General features: G+C 35.1%; 1 protein-coding gene across 1 annotated transcript in view; it reads left to right on the top strand.

Annotated features, from left to right (window-relative positions):
• The window catches only part of F13A1 (coagulation factor XIII A chain), a 190,398-nt gene that overhangs the window by 68,339 nt on the left and 103,218 nt on the right, over positions 1-18,841 (top strand). Inside the window, exon 4 of the mRNA XM_051970733.1 lies at positions 3,687-3,938. Coding sequence (XP_051826693.1) covers positions 3,687-3,938 — 252 coding nt within the window. The remainder of the gene's footprint in view (positions 1-3,686; positions 3,939-18,841) is intronic.

Genomic DNA, 18,841 nt, shown 5'->3' on the forward strand with positions numbered 1-18,841 from the left:
ATGAGTACATATATATATATATATATGCAAGTCATATATATATTTACACATATAAAAGAGCCTAGATAAATTGGATGTATATGTACACATATAAACATGTATATACAATACATATAGCTATTACTATGTGTTATATTGTGTATACCCATATATGTATATTTGTATGTTTATTATGTACACATATATATGTATATACACAAACATACATATAATTTAGGCAGATGCTTTTATTTTACATAAGGGGAAACTGAAGTTCAAAGATTTGAAGCAATTTTGTCAAGTTTGTAAGTGACAGAGTCATAAATAGAAACCAGTTTTCCTGACTGCTAGCCCAATGCTTTCTTTACTATACTGTACTTTCTTCCATCTACCAGAAGCATGTAAGTTCCTTAAGGGCAAACACTGTCCCTGGCATCTCCAATGTCTACTATATTGCCTTGTACAAAGTAAATACTTAGTAAGTGTTGAATTTGGACGGAATTGAGTCTCCCCCTCACCTTGTCCATAGTACTGAATTCATACAAGGTATTTGTTACTTTTAGGGTTGACTAAATGATAAGTCTGAATTATTCTGGGTATAAGGACCAGGTCACTTATGGTCATCATTTTCTTTTTCTTATTCAGATTGTTTTGTGCATACTGTGTAGAGGTGTCCACACACACACACACACACACACACACACACACACACACACATTTTGTCTCCTATAACGCAGGAAACTTAAAAATTCCCATCTCAGCCATATATGTGACATGAGAGTTGTGTAAAGAGCTAGTTGCAGAAATTAATGGTGTAAATTACTGTTAATTTTAATTATGGCCAGTAATACAGAAAATCAATAATAAGGGAGCTCTCTTTTAAAAAAAAATACAAATTTAGTTGTAGTGAATTAAAAAAAAAAAGAACTGCTATTTTTCAGAGCAGTCAACAAATACCTTCAGGAATATGTATCCATCCTTTTCTTCCTCAACTGACAGAGTCACAAGGAAATAATTATATAAAAGAAACTAAAACACTAAAAAACTTATTCCCACCTTCTCCTTAACTTTCAAACTGGTGCCTTGGTTGGCCTTTTTCCTAGAAACATTATTACTCTCTAGAGCCCTCATCACTCTGCTGAAGCATCTACATAAAAGACAAAGTTCCCACATATGGGTCCATAGTTCATTTATTAAGCTATTTCACATAGCAGTTGATACACTAAAAACTGACTTAGATTAAAAACACAACACTAAGCAGGACAAGAAGTTTGCTACCAAACCTATAAAAGCCCAGGAGATAATTTAAAAAACATAAACAAATAAATATAAAAAGGTTTAAGAAATGATTACCAAAGAGTGAACTTATAAGTAAAACAGAGAATAGGGTTAGTCAATCTTATTTCTCTCTACTTGTGATCACTCACATCCCATAAGTATCTTGAACCTCAGTTTCATTTCTATGAAATAAACATAACTGCATTTTAACTACATGAAGAATACTGTACTAAAAGATAACTACATAAATGCTAAAGATGATAAAAAATAAAAGACTTTATTCCAATACTCCAAAAACTATATCAGAAACCTGAATGTGATCTTTAAACTCACTTGACAAATTTGAAATTTTTAAAATGTGTTTATAAATGGGATGAAAAGAAGAAATAGGGAACAAGAAATTGTTATATTTTAAAAGTTGGATTGCAATACTAATTCATAGTTTCCAAAAGACCCCAGTATTCAAAAGGGAATACTTTAATGTCAAAATTTTTGTTGTAGTTTTTTTAGGATCAAATGTCCTGAGAGTTAGGATCACATATAGCATAAGGAAAAGAATACCTGCCTTAGATTCATAACATTTGTGTTTGAATTCTGGATTTGTCTACTTTATTAATTGTGTGACCTTAGGTAAGCCACTTATTTGATTTCTTTGAATTTTAGTCTTCTGATTTGTAAAAAGAAAATAAAGAAAACAATAAACTAGATTACCTCTTAGATCCTTGTTTTTATGATAGGTAGAGAGAAGAAAGAAGAACTGAGCTTTAGCTGAGCGATGAAACTTCTTGTTTTGGGTCAGCAAGTAAAAATTACTTTTAACTTTTTTCATTTCCCTCCAACTTAACAACAACATCATCAAATCATCATCATCATCATCATCATCATCATCATCATCATCATCATCATCTACCATTTAAATAGTACTTACTATGTGCCAGGCACCTTGTTAAGCATTTTATAAATTTTATCTCATTTGATCCATACAACTACACTAGGAGGCAAGTGCTATTCTTATACCCTTTATACAAGCGAGGAAACTGAGGGGAGACAGAGATTAAATGATGTGTTCAGGGTCAAATAGCTAGTAAGTGTCTGAGATCAGATTTAAACTCAGATCTTTTTTCCTTTCATGCCATGTTTTATGTGCTGCACTGTTTAACTGCCTAAGTTATGTAAACTGCCCAAATAACCACCCAAACCATCCATTGCAGAGAGAAATATTTAGGAGTTCCTGTGCATAAAAGCTTTGGGGGGGCAAGGTCAAAAAGAAAAAATTGTAGAATAGGAGAAAACTTCCCTCCTTGCAATATTAGGTATAAATAAAATCTCTCCCTCCCTCCTTCTCCTCTGTCTCTGTCTCTGTCTCTGTCCCTGTCTCATCTTCTCTCTTTGTTTCTCTCTGTTTCTCCTCCCCTCTCTCTCTGTCTGTCTGTCTATCTACCTGTATCAACAAATCTAACATTAATTGATTCTTTTTTTGAGGGGGGAGCCCAGACGTGCGATTTCACTAATGTAGGGAATCCCTGCTGTTAAGGAACTTTGTCTCCCAATGTAAAGTCAGGCATTTGCTCAGCAATTTATCTTTTTGGAGAGTTGCCTGGTGGCACCAACAGGATAAATGACTTGCCCAGGTCTGTGTGGCAGTATGTCCCAGAGGTAGGGTTGAAGCCAGGTTTGAACCTGAAGCCATGTGTTCCCACCTCTGAGGTCTACTCTCTATCCATTATACCATGCTGCCCATTATCAATTTCTTTTATTTTTATATTACTTTAATATCTGAATAAAGTGTTTCCCTTCTTTCCTACCCCAGAGATTCATCATCTCCTTAAAAATAGTTTCTAAATTCAATAAAGCCAACCAAAACATCAATCATGTTTGACAAAATATGAAATGTCTCATATTCATATTCCCTCACATCTGCAAAAAGGGAGAGCATATAGTTCTTGTCAGGTACCAATTAACCAAAAAGGGACCATCACTACTAATCTCCAGCTCTGGCAAATTGAGAAATTGAGTTGAAACAATATGGCCAATTTAGTAAAAATTGAGGTTCTATCCCTGTCAAATTTGCTACTGGAAAATGAATATTATCTGTGTGTGTGTGTTTTTTTTAAAGAGAGTACTTAAAGAATAGGAAGTTCTGCTCATAACAGATTAGCCCAGAATTGATTCATTTATGGTGTCACCAAGTTACCAGTGGAGCTGAGAATAAGGCTCAAAATTCTTACTTTACTGTCCTCCTAAGGGCACAGTTTAATGGGAAGATAGGTTCACAATAACCAAAATTTTACAATTCTGCTTTTTCATCCTGGTTGTCTGTCTTTTTATTGTCCAAGCACAATGTGCATATAAAGTAGGAGCAGCTTGAAAATTCTTACTAAATTCTTTTTTTTACATTTTTCTTTCTTTCTTTTTTTTTTTTTAAATAGGTCGCTACCCTCAGGAAACTAAAGGGACGTTCATTCCTGTTCCCATCGTGTCAGAGTTTCAAAGTGGAAAGTGGGGGGCAAAAATCATTATGAAAGAGAACCGGTCTCTCCGCCTCTCTGTCCAGTCCTCCCCAGAGTGCATTGTGGGGAAATTCCGCATGTATATTGCTGTCTGGACACCCTATGGCATCATCCGAACAAAGAGAAACCCAGAAACTGATACTTATATTCTCTTCAATCCTTGGTGTGAAGGTGAGGGAATATATTATTCAATTCTTCTCTCTCATAAAGATACTATACTCTCATGAAGATACATTTATTTCTAATATGTGAGTCTTTGTTAGAAAAGGAAGTGTTTTACAATGTTTTGCAAGGGTGAATGTTGAAAACTGCATGTATTTTGAAAATAAAAAGCTATTATTAAAAAATAAAAAAAAAGAAAAGAAAAGGAAGTGTTTTGCAAAGAGACTGGGAGAAAAAGTTGTAAATTTCCAATATCTGCCTATTAATTATTAGACATTATTCCATTAAATGAGGATATCCATTTCATAGGTTATTATCCTAATGAAGAAACTCAGAGCACGTCCCTGATTTTCAAAGTTGATATAATAGTTGTCTCTGAGTCCAGATGAGAGAAATAACCAAAACTCTTTCCTACTATCCATTGATTCTCATAGTTTTCCTCCTATTTTCTTTCTTCCTGAAAAGAAGTTTAATGTCAATGTTTCATAACTATCTAAATTTATATAAATTAATTTCCATGAATGAAATGTTCTGAGCTTAAGCCTTTATCAGGACCTCTGTTCATTCATTCCAATTCATTTTTTTTTCTCTTAGGTGATCATAATCAATAAGTATTTAGTTCCACGAGGTTTTTTTTTTTTTTATTTTGTAATATCTCATAGAGATCTTACTTACACATATCTTATTTTCTATCTTAGGAAAGCACTGTTCTAAGGCTCACAAGTACCCTCTGAGTTGTATTATTGTATTTATAAATGTGAATAATTATAATGAATACAAATGATTTCATACCTACATTCTTCCAAAACAGGTTAACATTTTTATTGGTTTTGCCTCTTTTGATGTTTTTGGTTTTGGTTTTGGTTTTGGTTTTTTTTTTAGTAAATAGGCTAGTTTCCTTACATGGGATATGACATTAATATACTGAGGTTAGTGACCTATTCTCTATAGAACTGATATTTTGAATTGTTTGTTAGCGTAGTGGTGACAGGTTGCATTGGGCTATCCAGAGTCATTTTTTCCCAGGCCTTGTGACTCACAGCATATATATTTTTAAAACAGCTGACCAGCCTCAGGACACTGAGAAACTAATTCAGTCATATGAAGTTCAAAAAAATTTTTTTTATTTTCAGTAATTTTCAATTGTCTTCTAGTCAACAGGCAAAAGTTGACATCTATTATTGTATGGCATAAGTGCTCAGGTTAGAGATGGGGAATATTTATGGTCTCAATTTTTTTAAGGAACCTATCTCCCTTTTATAACATTTTTTGCATGGAATCAAATTCCCTTATAACATTGTCCTAACCTCATGTTTTCATGGAACAAATTAGTGACAATAAATAGGGATATGTCTAGGAAAAGCTATGTGAATTTCCTCTTCACTCCCTTCTACTTTTCTACATAATCAAAGACACAGAGAAGCACTGAAAACATTTCTTTTTTGATCAATAACTGTGGGTGCTAAGGGTGTGAATTTCTCTAATTGGTTGTACAAACAGTTTCTCCGTGAAACATTATTGACATTTTTTTGTGATTAAAAAAAGGAATATATCTGGCAAAACAATGGCATGGTAAAAGATTAAATAAACATACCATAGGAAAAATTAGAAGTTATGCAGGCCTTGATATTGAGGGAATTTTTTAGATATGTGATCAAAATTTATTTTGTTTAGTCTCATATGTTTCCTTAGAATATGCTTCAAAGTGTTAATTCCCTACTTCCTTCTTTTTCCCATGCCCTTGGAAACAGATTTATGCAAATGCATTCTGAAATGCTTAGGGTATTTTTACATTCTGGGTGTATGTGGGAGGTACAGGTGGGAAGGAGAAAATGAAATATACTTCATCACCCCATTCACTGTCTGGGTTCTGCCCCGCATGGTCCCCTAGGGTACGATATTGAAAGGACACTTGTCTAAAGATGAGTGTCCTGGAATTAGCATTTGGAACTTCTCTATAACCCTTCTGTATATTTAAAATAAACGATTACACCTGCATGCACTAATTTACAAGGAATAAGTCATCAGGATCTGGAGTGAACAATAAGAGATAGTAGTTAGGGTCCATAGACCTAGAGGGGAAAAAAATCATGAAAAGGAATAGAAATTTTTTTGTTTGTTGAAATTGAGTTGAAATATTTTTATAAAAGGGTTTCTTAACCAGATATTGATGAATTTTAAAAAATTTGATAAGTCTATTTCTGTAAAATTGATTTCCTTCTTGCTATTTTAGGCATTGAGAAACATTATTCTATGAAGCAGTCCCATGGTACGCAATAAGTTAGAATCCTATAATAAAAGAGAGAGTTAAAGAACTGCCAAAGATATAATTTGATTTGAACAGGAAACTAATAGGAGCAATCTGCTTATTTGAGTGGCCAGGAGGGAGGAGAGAAGACTTAGGTAGAAAGAAGAAGGGACAAAGAAAAAATAAATTCTTATGGATTGCCATATATAGCAGAAACTGAGTCAGGAAAATAAACTAGATAGAGGCATCAGTGTGGGCAATTAGTTGGCACAATGGATAGAGCACCAAGCCTTGAGTCAAGGAGACCTTAATTCAAATGTAGTCTCAGACACTAATATCTGTGTGACCCCTCTGATTGCCTCAGTTTCTTCCATCTGTAAAATGAGCTGGAGAAGAAAATGACAAACCACTCCAAAAGTATTTTTTCTTAGAAAACTCCAAATGCGATAATGAAGAATTGAACATGGCTGAAGACAACTGAACAACAATAACAAAAATGGAAGCTGATAGGAAAGAGCAATATTCTCTATACTATAACCCCTCAGGAAGAAGTCCTTATGTTCTAAAGTTGTGTCAGCAGAAATTATAACAAAAACAAGGAGCTTGGCATTTTCTTGCAGCCTGTTCATGCTGGGCAGAAGAGAAACAGTGACTTAGGAGCAAGTGGTCATTAATATTTCCTGGGTATACTCACTGTCTCCATGCTTATACTTTAAGTTTGTACCATCTGGGATCTCCCCACTCAAGCTGCCCTCCAGCTGCCTCAAAGGCTGTGGGAGGACATTTCTTGTTCTTCTCTACCTACACTGCATGTTGCTAGTTATTTAAGACAAGAACACGTTGGTTAGTTCAGTTTTGACTGAGTTTGTTGATTAGTTCCACTGCAGTGTAATAATTAATTAATGAGAGTTAAGTGGTCTAATAATTAATTAATAATGAGTTAGCATTTATATAGCCCTTGAAGGTTAGCAAAGGGCTTCACATGACACCTAATTTGATCCTCAAAACAATGCCTGAAAGCAGGTATTATCATCTCTATTTGATAAAGAAACTGAGATTGGTAGACTTGTCCTGGTACACCTACCTGGCACAAGGAATAGAGTGCTTGCCTTGGAGTCAGGAATATTCATCTTTCTGAAGATTAGTTTAAATTTAGCCTCAAACACTAGCTCTGTGTCTCTGAGCAAGTCACTTAACCCTGTTTGCCTCAGTTTTCTCAATTGTAAAATGAGCTGGAGCAGAAAGTGCCAAACCTCTGCATTATCTTTGCCAAGAAAACCCCAAATGGGGTCATGAAGAGTTGGACATGACTGAAAAATGACTGAATTGAGCTATTAAGATATTTTTGGTTGTTTTGTTTTCATTTCCAATTACTCTTTGATTCTTGGCAAATGTTTTGAGTAATTTGGGTATTTATTAGAAACTTTTGGAGGATCTTAGATGTGACCTTTAAAATGATCTAATCTAGTACCTCCATTTTACAGAGGAAACTGAAGCACAGAGAGATTAAATGACTTCAATCAGTCAACATTTATTAAGCAAGAAGTGTCCTCAGGAAGCTTACAATGAATAGGAGAAACAATATGCAAACAATATACAAAGCAAACTATTACAAGTAGGATAAATACGAAATAACTAATTGAGGGAAGGCACTAGAGAAATCTTCCGGTAAATGATAAGATTTTAATTTTGACTTAAAGAAAGCCAGGAAGGTCAGTAGGTAGAAGGAAGGAGGGAGAGTTTTCTGTGTATGGAAAATAACTAGAGAAAATGCCCAGATCTAACAAATGGAGTAACTTTATGGAATAATCAGAAGGTCAGAGTCAGGAAATAAAGTGTTAAGAAGACCGGAAAGATCAGAGAGGGATAGGCTATAAAGAGCTTTGACTGCCAAGCAGAGCATTTTGTATTTGTTCATAAAGGCATTAACGAGCTAGTGGAATTTAGTGGGTTGGGATAGTGATTTGATCAGACTTGGCTTTAAGAAAACCACTTTCGTGGCTGAATGGAGAATAGGTTAGAGGACATTGCAATGATTCAGATTTGAGGAGATGAGGATCTACACTAGAATGGTAACAGAATCAAAGGACAAAAGGGAATGTATTTGAAAGATTTTACAAATGTAAAATCAAGAGACTTTGGCAACAGATTGGATATAGGGTAAGATTGTGGGGGGAGTTGAGAAATAATGAGGAATCCAAGATGAATCTTTGGTTGCCAGCCTAAGGGATTGAAAGGGAGTGGGAGGAAAGGAAGGGAAATAGTCTTGTCTTTTACAGTAATAGGGAAAATAGGAGGTGGGAAAGACTTATGGAGAAAGATAATGAATTCTGTTTTAGACATTATGAGTTTAAGATGTCTACTGGACATCCAGTTTAAAATGAAGTCTGAAAGGCTGTTGGAGATGCAAGATTGGAAGTCAACAGAGAGGTTGGATCAGGAAAGGGAGATGTGAGAATCATCACTATAAAGATGATAATTAAATCCATGGAAGCTGATGAAATCAACAAATGAAGTAGAATACAGAAAGAAAAGAAGGCACAGAACAAAACTGGACAAAACTTTGAAGGACATCTGTAGTCAGAGGGCATGATCTGGGAGAGGATCCAGCAAAAGAGACAAGAATGGTCAGAGAGGTAGGATGAGAATCAAGAGTTGCCTATAGTTACACAGGGCTCAAGTGTTAATAGATTGGACAAAATAGCAGAAGACAAATAAATTCAATTGCACAAGTTTAACCTATGTTGGATTGCTTTCTGTTATGGGAGAGGATGGGGGAAGGGAGGGAGAAAATTTTGGATCACAAGGTTTTGCAAAGGTAAATGTTGAAAATTATCTTTGCATGTATTTGGTAAAATAAAAAGCCATTAAAATTTTTAAAAAGAAATTCAAGTACTCATGAAGAGCAGCAGCACTGGCATTCTTGATGTTCCTCTCATGGGACACTCAATCTTCCTACTCTGACTTCTCATTGGTTGTCTTCCATAAATGGTATGCTCTCTCTCTTCATCTTTGCCTCCTGATGTCAATGGCTTTTTTCAAATGTAAGGTAAAGAGTACATGTCAAAATACATTTGAAGATAGTTTCAATATTCACCCTTGCAAAAGCTTGTGCTCCAAATCTTTTCTCCCTCCCTTTTCTCACTCCCTCCCATAGACAGCAAGCAATCTAAGTTAACATTTTTCCATCCCTTTGTTATTAGTGTCTTTCCTCTGACTTTATCTCCAGTATTCAAGGGTTCTTCCTAAAGTCTTTACATAGAGAGGACTTCCAAAACAGATGTTTTGAGTTAAACCTTTCTTAAATGTATGTCTCATTATAATGATGGTGCTTTAAGTTTAAGCTCTCTTCTTCTTCTTCTTCTTCTTCTTCTTCTTCTTCTTCTTCTTCTTCTTCTTCCTCCTCTTCCTTCTTTTGATTTTCTTCTTTTTTTGTTTCTTCTACCCTTCTTTTTCATCCTCTTCCTTCTTCTTTCTCTTCATTTTTTTCCCTTCAATAACATGTTAAAACAGTTTTTAGCATGTTGTGTTTTTATTTTTGGTTTTTGGTTTTAAATTCTATTCCTCTCTCTCATCCATGCTCCTTGAAATGACAAGCAATCTTATATAGGTTATATTTGTGCAATCATATAAAATATTTCCACATTAGTCATTTTGTACAAAAAGATTTGAAAAAGAAAGAAAGAAAGAAAGTGAAAAATAGCATGCTTGAGTTTGTATTCAGGCAATATCCATTCTTTCTCTTTTCTTTTTTCAAAAAGATGGGCCAACTTTCTTTTTGTCCTGAATGGTTTTCAATTTTTAAAAAATATAGCTCTGAAAAGACAGGCGTATAAAGTCCATTGTGTTTTAAATGGAACTACATGCCAGCACTTAAAACCAAATAATGCTGGCCACTGAATGGCCAATAATAGTCCCAACTCAAGCCTCTGTGACTCATTGCTTAAATCTTGATGACTTAGAGTGTAAATAGAAATTTTGTTTGTCCTGGTCAGAAACTCAGAGGGTCTTCCTCTCTCAGATTGTGACCTTGAGACCTGTCAAAGACTTTGGCTTACAAAGGTCATGGTCTCCAACAACTTCCATGGCCACCTCCAGTCTTCCTGATCTATATCTTGCCATTGGACCTAGATGGCTTCTGAGGAGAAAGTGAGCTTGGTGACCTTACACAGCCCTCCTTCACTTAAATCCAATTCACTTGCATGTCATGGCATCATCTCCATGATGTCATGGTCTTCTTCAAGAATGAAGGGCAAACAACAATCTTTGGAATGGTAAATTGGGCCAAATTTTGTCTCAAGTCTTATCCAGCCCCCTAGTCATTGAATGTTCATGGCCTCAGACAAACTGAGACTGGGAAAGTCTTTAATTTAGAAAGACCAAGTTCACCCACTGCACCCTTCCCCAATCTTCTAGCCTTTGTCTTGTCACTGAGGTTCCATAATTCTAGAGGAGTGAGGCTGATGACTGGGCAGTTCTGTCTCACTTAAATGCACTGCATGCAACTCAGTCCATCACCTTTGGAGAATCATTTGTCTACTTCAAGAAGGAAGGACCAACAACAACAGCAGTTGTTTACAAGTTGTCTCCCTCATTAAAATATGAGCTATTTGAGGGCAGGGATTGTTTTTGTCTGTTTTTCTATCCCTAGTGCTTAGATTAGTGCCTAGGACATAGTAAAAACTCAGTAAATGTTTGTTGGCTTATTTGAACTTTGTTACTCAAGATGTAATAAGTATGGCAAGATTTTGTACCATGGAAGGAATAATAATTATTCCTAAATTGGAACACTAAGGCCTAGATCTATGGCATCATGGGCTCCTTACTCTAGCAATCCCTGATGCATGGTACTCCTCCTCCTCTGTACCACCCATGCCAGGACCCAGATCATTCATATCACCTACTAGGTTCCAGCTGCCACCACTTATCCTCTATTTCCTGATTCCTATTCCTACCTGGCCCAGAACGGGGAGGTCTCTTTCCTTTTCCTCTCACAGATTCCTGAAAACAGCACATACAAACCATCCTCTTGCCTATTTAAGTGAGAATTTGTAATAATAGCAGTTTATATCTTTAAAGCTTATAAGCACTTTGTATATTTGTATTAAAAATTATTGTTAATGAATTAATAAGTTATCATAACTTATAAAATGAAAATTAATTGATATAGTACCTACTGTGTGCTAGGCACTGTGCTAAACATTTTACAGTGATGTCATTTAATCTGCACAATAACCCTGGAAAGTAGGTACTGTTATTATCCCTATTTTACAGATGAGGAAACTAAGGCAAACAGGTTTAGTGGCTTGCCCAGGGTCACATAGTAAATTTCTGAAGCTGGATTTGAACTCGAGTTTTCTTAACTGCCTATTGAGTCACCCAGCTGCCTATCTTAGTTGATGCTCATGCCAAACCTGTCAGGTATGTGTTATTGCTATTCTCATTTTATAAATGAGGAAACTGAGGTTTCAAGAGGTTAAATAACTTGCCTAAAGTCATACAGTTTTATTTACTATAAATAGGAGCAAAATACAAAGTGTTTCTGAGAGCTGGAGATTATGCACACACACACACACACACACACACACACACAATTGAATTCAGACTATTGTTGTTATTATACAAGAATTCTGGATAATTCTATATATTTTAGTAGGTTTGAGGTCCTGAATGAACTAAATAGTTAATTTAGTCTGCCAAGAATTCACTGGAGAGTAATAATAGTTTTCTTGCAACTATGACCTCAGGAAATATAATCCATTCCCATAATCAACCTTTGTTTATTTATTCATTTTTATGTAGTTTTAATGGAGTATGGCTGACTCAACTGCAGCCTTTTTTCTCACAAACATACACTTTACAAAATGAAGTTTTATTTTCCTCTATATCTGAGGTACTCTCAGAACAGCAGGTGAAGTCCATTCAGTCATTCAAAATGAACCCACAGCCCCTCCTCACCTCATTTAGAACTCCACTGCCCAGCACTCATAGCAGTGGTAGCCTGGAGGACTCAGGCAGTGAAGGTACTCTCCTAAGAATGCAATTGACTCCCAGGTAAAAAGTATAAATCAGCAGAATAAGGCATTTCCACACTTGGGCTTTATTTGGATGCTCAATTATTTATCAAATTCTTGCACCATTAATAATACCACCAAATTTGCATAGCACTTTGTGCTTTTCAAAATACTTTCCCATCATTATTTCATTGAGTACCAGTTTACTGACAAGTGTTCTATTGAAAACTGGAAGTTTTAGTTCCTGGTTCTCCCTATATGACCTTGGACAAGTTACTTTACTTTTCATGGTCTCAGCTTCCTCATCAATGGGGTGCAGGAATTAAATGGTTGACCTAGGCTCTATAATCTTTATAACAACCCTTTGAAATTGATGGAATATCATTAACCCTAATCACTGAGTATTATTAATTCTATTTTACATATAGAGAAATAGATTCATTGACTTGCCCAAGATCACACAGAAAGCTAAGAGTAATAACTTAGGTCTCTGGACTTTTGGCTCAGTACCCTTACTACTTGTTTTGAAAGTCAAAGTCCTTAGTTCCTTTGATTCCATAATGATAAAAAGATTTGCCTGAAATTTTCAGTAATTGTAGTTCCCAGGGCTCTAACCAAGATTGTAGAGGACTACCATGAAAGAGAAGGAGGACGGAAGGTCCAAGTTGATATTCGTGAGATCAAACAATATTTTTCTCTACAAAGAAAAATAATGTATAGTATCAAGGGCATAACACTCCCCAGGAGGATAAGTTCTAAATAAGGAAGACCTGACATTTTCTTTGTAGATACTGTTCTGTGAATAATAGTCATATTTCTAAAGGTATTTGAGTACGCTTGAAAATTCCTTAACCAGCAAATCTGGCAAATGAGTACAAATCAAAAACTCTCAGGACAGATATAATCTGTGATGTATGCAGCATGTTTAGCAGGGTTTGACAGTTTAGGTTTCAGGGGCCCAATAGATTCTAAGGTCAAGAGGGCCATCTTCTAGTCTGTTTGACTGTTTCTAGACAGGATGGCCATTAAACCATTCTAGAAAGATGGATGAATTTGAAATTTCCAGAAAAACTAACACCAGAAATGCCATTTTTAATATGTTACCATGTCTCACAACTCCTACAGGCAAGATGTTGTTCCTAATGTCAATTCCGAATCCCTCCTAAATGCAGATTATCACCCCACCTGCTTAATTTCAGTGATGAAAAATATTTTGCAGGCTGAACTCCTTTTTGTTGTCTTTCTCTAGTAATTCGCTCCCCAAATGCTTTTTAAATGGTTAATAATAATAGCTAAAATTCACATATTACATATTTATATATAATTAAATATAACTATATCATATATCTATTTTTACATATATAAAATTATTATTTTATTATATTATGTTATATATAATTATATATAATATATGTCCCAGACATTGTGCTAAGCACTTTACAATTATTATCTCATTTGATCCTTACAACCACATTAGGAGGTAGATGCTGTTATTATCCCTATTTATAGATGAAGAAAATAGAGATGCAGTGTCTTGCCCAGGATCATACAGTTGCTCAGTGTCTGAATCTAGATTTGAATTCAGATATTCCTGATGTTCTATTCATTGTACTACCTAGCCATGGGAGGAATGTGTTAGGTATTTTCTTGCCAAGTTATTACAAATTTCCTCATTTGGTGTTGCTCCTTTCAACATGGCAAGTCAACCAGGCATTTTAAAGAGTACAGAGCCTTTAGTTTTTCATATGTTTTTGCATAAGACAAAAGATATTTCTAAGTATCAAAAAGCTAAACACATAACCTCAAGAAATCATTAATAGATAAATGATTTAAAGGTTAGAGATAACCTAGGATTATGGATCTTGGAGTTAGAAAAATCAAGGTTCAAATCTGTCTCTGAGATACATTAGCTATATAACGTTGACAAATCATTTAACCTCTATGTGCATGAGGCAGCTCCCTCAAACTAATCTACTACATCAGAGAAGGCCTTGGCAGGTCCTTTGTACATTGCCAATTAGTAGGAGAAATCCCAGCAGCCCTCTGAACAACAGCTTTGGATTTTCTTTGATCCCTAAGTACATCTTGCTGGGATCCAGACCTTTAGGAAGTGAAAGACTTCTTAAATTCATAAGAATGTCTTACTTTTTACCTTAAAATAGCATGTGAGTAAACTCAAAGGACTTAACAACCAATACCAGATAATAGTCTACTCTCTCCTCTAAAGATGACTCCCATGGTAAAATTAATTAAATCAGTATTCCTTTCTACTGTTCTGGTATAAATTCTAATTTTCCCTGGGTGAGTAGGCAAATGGCAGTTTCCAAGACTGTCTGAAATCAATTCTATAAACATGTCCTAAAAATTTACCAGCCCACAATTTTATTTTTAACTACCCCAACATCTTTACAAATGGCAACAGTAAAATAAATGAGATCATCTTTCTTTACTATTTACCTAGCACAAATTGTTAGCCACCCTTGGTAACTGGTTATTTACAAAATTGCCTGAAAATACGCTCTGGCTTCAGTACCACTCATGGGACAACAGGATTTTATGCTAGTATCTCCATCCATAGTCATTGTAACAAGATCACAATCAACATCATTGATTTTTTTTTTTTTTTTGCATTCATTATTGTTTGTCTCTACTGACCAACCTACAAAAAAAGTAATTTAAGGCTTCTGGGGCCCTTTGCTCTATTTCCACCCCACTGAGGTACAGGAATCTTATCTCTCAGCCTGGTTCTAAAGCATTTGATAGTGTGAAGCTTAAGGCAGACTATATAGAGTCAGCATTCAGACAGAAAGATCTAGGATTAAATTAGGCCTCTCATAGATACTGGCTGTGTGATCTAGGTAAATTATTTCACTCTCAGAGCCCCAGACTTTAAAGTTCCAAAGCTTTAAACTGTAAAACAGTAGTGGGGGATCAGAACTGGTTAAGTATTTCCTCACTTGCCTTTGACTACACCAAATAAACCATTCTCAGGGCTGAAAAGAAAATACCCCAAAACATGAATCCCCTGAAATGTAGTAATGTTTGGCTTACAGAACTGTGAGCAGTTTTGCTGGATCTGTCTTTGTTACATGTCAGCTTTCTTAATTGCAAAGATGTCTTGCTCTCTCTACTTTTCACAAACATCTCCAGAAAAGCAGATAAAAGGCAAAAGAATTCTAGGGGTTAAATCACTAAGTTTCCACTTTTTTTTTTCTTTTTTAGCCCATCAAACAAAGATTTTGGAGTTTCCATAGTGATATGAATATTTTTTTACCTAGCTCTAGGACAACTGTATTTTAAAGTGACAGATGTGCTTTACCCCTTCAATCTTCCCATAAACTCAAGAAAAAAAATTTAAAATTAAAATGCAGGCTTCTCGATTTGACTTTCTATGACTTGCCATGGATTCATGATCATGCCTGTCCATCTTGTGGTATGATTTAGTTGAGTGGCTGGAAGGAAAAGGAAACCTATTCTTGAGTCACAAAACTGCCCCCTGTCCCTGGTATGTGGCTTTGATTTATAACGTGCTATCAATAATAACTGAAAGATACAAAGAAATTCTTGGGAGGAAAGGAGTCCTTTTTCCAAGTTTCTTTCAATTTTGTGATAAGTATATGAAAACAATTCACAATAGCAAAGAGAAAATGAATAATGCTTCTAAATAGCTTAGAATCTACTACAAATGTGTCGAAATGAAACCTAGTCAACAAACATGTATTAAGCATCTACTACTCACCAGACATTGTTGCTAAATACTAGAGAAAGACAGACACCATGACCAGAATAACAAGCAGTTATTTCATAGAATTGGATAACAAGATTAGTCATGAGAGCTGACATTTAACTAGTGGTTTAGGGTTTATAGCTAGCTTATATTCTACTTAAAGTTCTTTCATTTAAGCTTCACATCAACTTTTCTGAGATAGTCAGGGAATAATCATTATTCTGACTCTCCAAATGTAAAAACTCAGGTTCAGAGAGATTAAGTGACCTACATTCCCAAACACACATACCTTATTAATGCATAGAACTGGATTTGAATACAGAACTTCTAAATATAATTCAGCTTCTTCCAGCTACAACTTTTGAACTCTTGCTATAACTCCAGTTGACTTCTATTCCATTTATAACTAACTGTTATAGATACACTATGATCTATACATATATATGTATGTATAAATATATATATATAATTTTAAATTTTCTTTTTGCTCTTTCTCTTAATTCAAATTCTGTATTATACCTATTTACCTTTATCTAACACTTTACTGAAAGTCTTTAAATGTAAAGTTATATTAGTCAGATTGTTTGTTGATTGGTTGATCTGAAAATAGTCAATCTTTAATCAGTGTTTCTTGCTGTCTGACCCTGGGCAAGTCACTTAATCCTGTTTGCCTCATTTTCTTCACCTGTAAATGAGACTAGAGAAAAAGATAGTAAAACATTCAGTCTGACATGACTGAAACGACACAGAAACAATAATTAGCTTTTACTTTCAATCCATTTTAAAGTTGAAGGATTTAGAGGTGTAGCATGGTGGACAGATTTAGAAACATATACGTAGGTTTGAGTACAGACTCCAGTTTTGACTAGTTGGATTGCTTAGGACATTTTTGTTAACCTCGCTGAACCTTCTATGAAATAAAGATAATATGGGTACTACTTACTTTTCATACCTTCAGGAAAATGCTTTGTAAATCAGGATGGATCATGTAAAAGTGAGCTAAGATCATTATTTTTGCTGAAAATTTCAAATTATATGAAAATTATGATATTAATGTAGAAAACTCTGTCAATGAATGAATGATAAAGCATTTATAGGTGGTACAGTGGAAAGAGTGCCAGGAAGATTGATCTTACTGAGTTCAAATCTGGCCTCAGAAACTTACTAGCTATGTGATCCAGGGCAAGTCATTTAACCCTATTTGCCTTAGTTTTTTTCATCTGTAAAATGAACTGGAAGAGGAAGTGGCAAATTACTCCAGTTTCTCTGCCAAGAAAATGCTAAATGGGATTACAAAGAGTGAGATCTGACTGGAAAAGACTGAAACTATTATGTGCAATGCATTGTCAATCCAGATAATATAAAAAGCAAAGTAAGACAGTTCCTGCTCTCAAGAAACTCACATTCTAAATGGGGGAGACAATATTGATGAAAGGTTTTAGTTACAAGTCAGATAGAGAGGTCCCAGGGTCCTTAGTGGCAAAGGAGATGGTGATATCTCTTCTTTAATATCCTTCCCACTGATAAAATCATAATCATTTCTGTTGTTGAACTGTTTAACAGTGTCAAGGATTTGGTGGCCAAAAAAAAAAAAAAAAAAAAAAAAAAAAAACCTTTCTTTTAAATCTAATCTAATTATAACATATTATACTACACTCTGGAAATATAATTTGTTTTTAATGATACAGTTCTTGCCCTCTAGTAGATTATATTTTCTTGAGAAGAGAGAGTGGAAGAAAATAAATATATAATAAAGCATGATAAAACAAAAATAGGGGTGTTCCTATTGCCTCTAGGATAAAAAATAAATTCCTGTTTGGTACAAAAACAAAAACAAGAAAATTCTAAACAATCTGACTCCAACCTACTTTTCTAGACTTATTAGTAAACACATCTCCTTGCCACACTCAATCTTCCACCCAAACTGGTCTCCTTATTGCTCTTTATACCAGACCTTCCACCTCCAACTGCTGCCTTTGCAGATATAACTTCCAGGGACCAGTGTTCAATATCTGTTAATTACTTTTTGATGACTTTGTATTTGGTATTTAATTTTTTGTGTATATGTTATTTCTGCTAATTATTACATTATTCATATTCTTGTATATAAGCATATAATTGTTTATATGCTGTCACCCTGATTGAATATAAGCTTCTTGATATAATACCAGACAAACGCAGGCAGATAGAGATTGTTGGGTTTTTGTTTTTTTTAATCTTTAATGTGGAGTTTGAGCTAGCCGACCAGATGGAATTCTGGTCTAAAGCATTCAGCACAGATAAACTGATATGAGGAACTTATATAGGGTTTTAGCTAACTAGGATTTGCAAACAGAATACATAACCTGAGCATACAATCTTATAGGGGAAACAAAGGCAGATAAGGAAGTGGGGTGAGGATACTGGAAGGACAGAGGAGCCATAATTACAGGAAAGGATCATAGCTTAATCCTTAGAGGCAGGATTTAAGATGAGAAGGTTGAGGGCAGGAGGCAGTGAGGTGAGGGGCAATACTCAACGGATGGGGGAATTATCCTAGTAAGAACTGAGATAATAGACCTGGAGTTTATGACACAGTAGTATGTAAAGATGGCCAGAGCATCAAGGTTTTTCCTGGGCTCTTTTTTATAACTCAATTTCCAGTCCTAACGGCAAGGAAGGTGGGGTTGGATCAACATTGAGAGTGGGGGCTCTTTGTATTCTCTATTCCTAGCAAAGTTCCAGGAACTTTGGAGTGCTGAATATTCAATATAACTGGACAAATGTTTTTTTTTTTTTTCTTTTTTCATTGATTGATTGAACTGGAGGAGATCAAATAAGGTATCACAAAATGGGTGGCCCCTAAGTCAAGTCTTGAAGGGAGAGGAGAATTCTTAAAGATAGAGACAAGAAAGAAAATCTTCCAGGTACGGGGGAATCATCC

This window comes from Antechinus flavipes, chromosome 1 (assembly GCF_016432865.1).
Source record: "Antechinus flavipes isolate AdamAnt ecotype Samford, QLD, Australia chromosome 1, AdamAnt_v2, whole genome shotgun sequence".
Taxonomy (NCBI): Eukaryota; Metazoa; Chordata; class Mammalia; order Dasyuromorphia; family Dasyuridae; genus Antechinus; species Antechinus flavipes.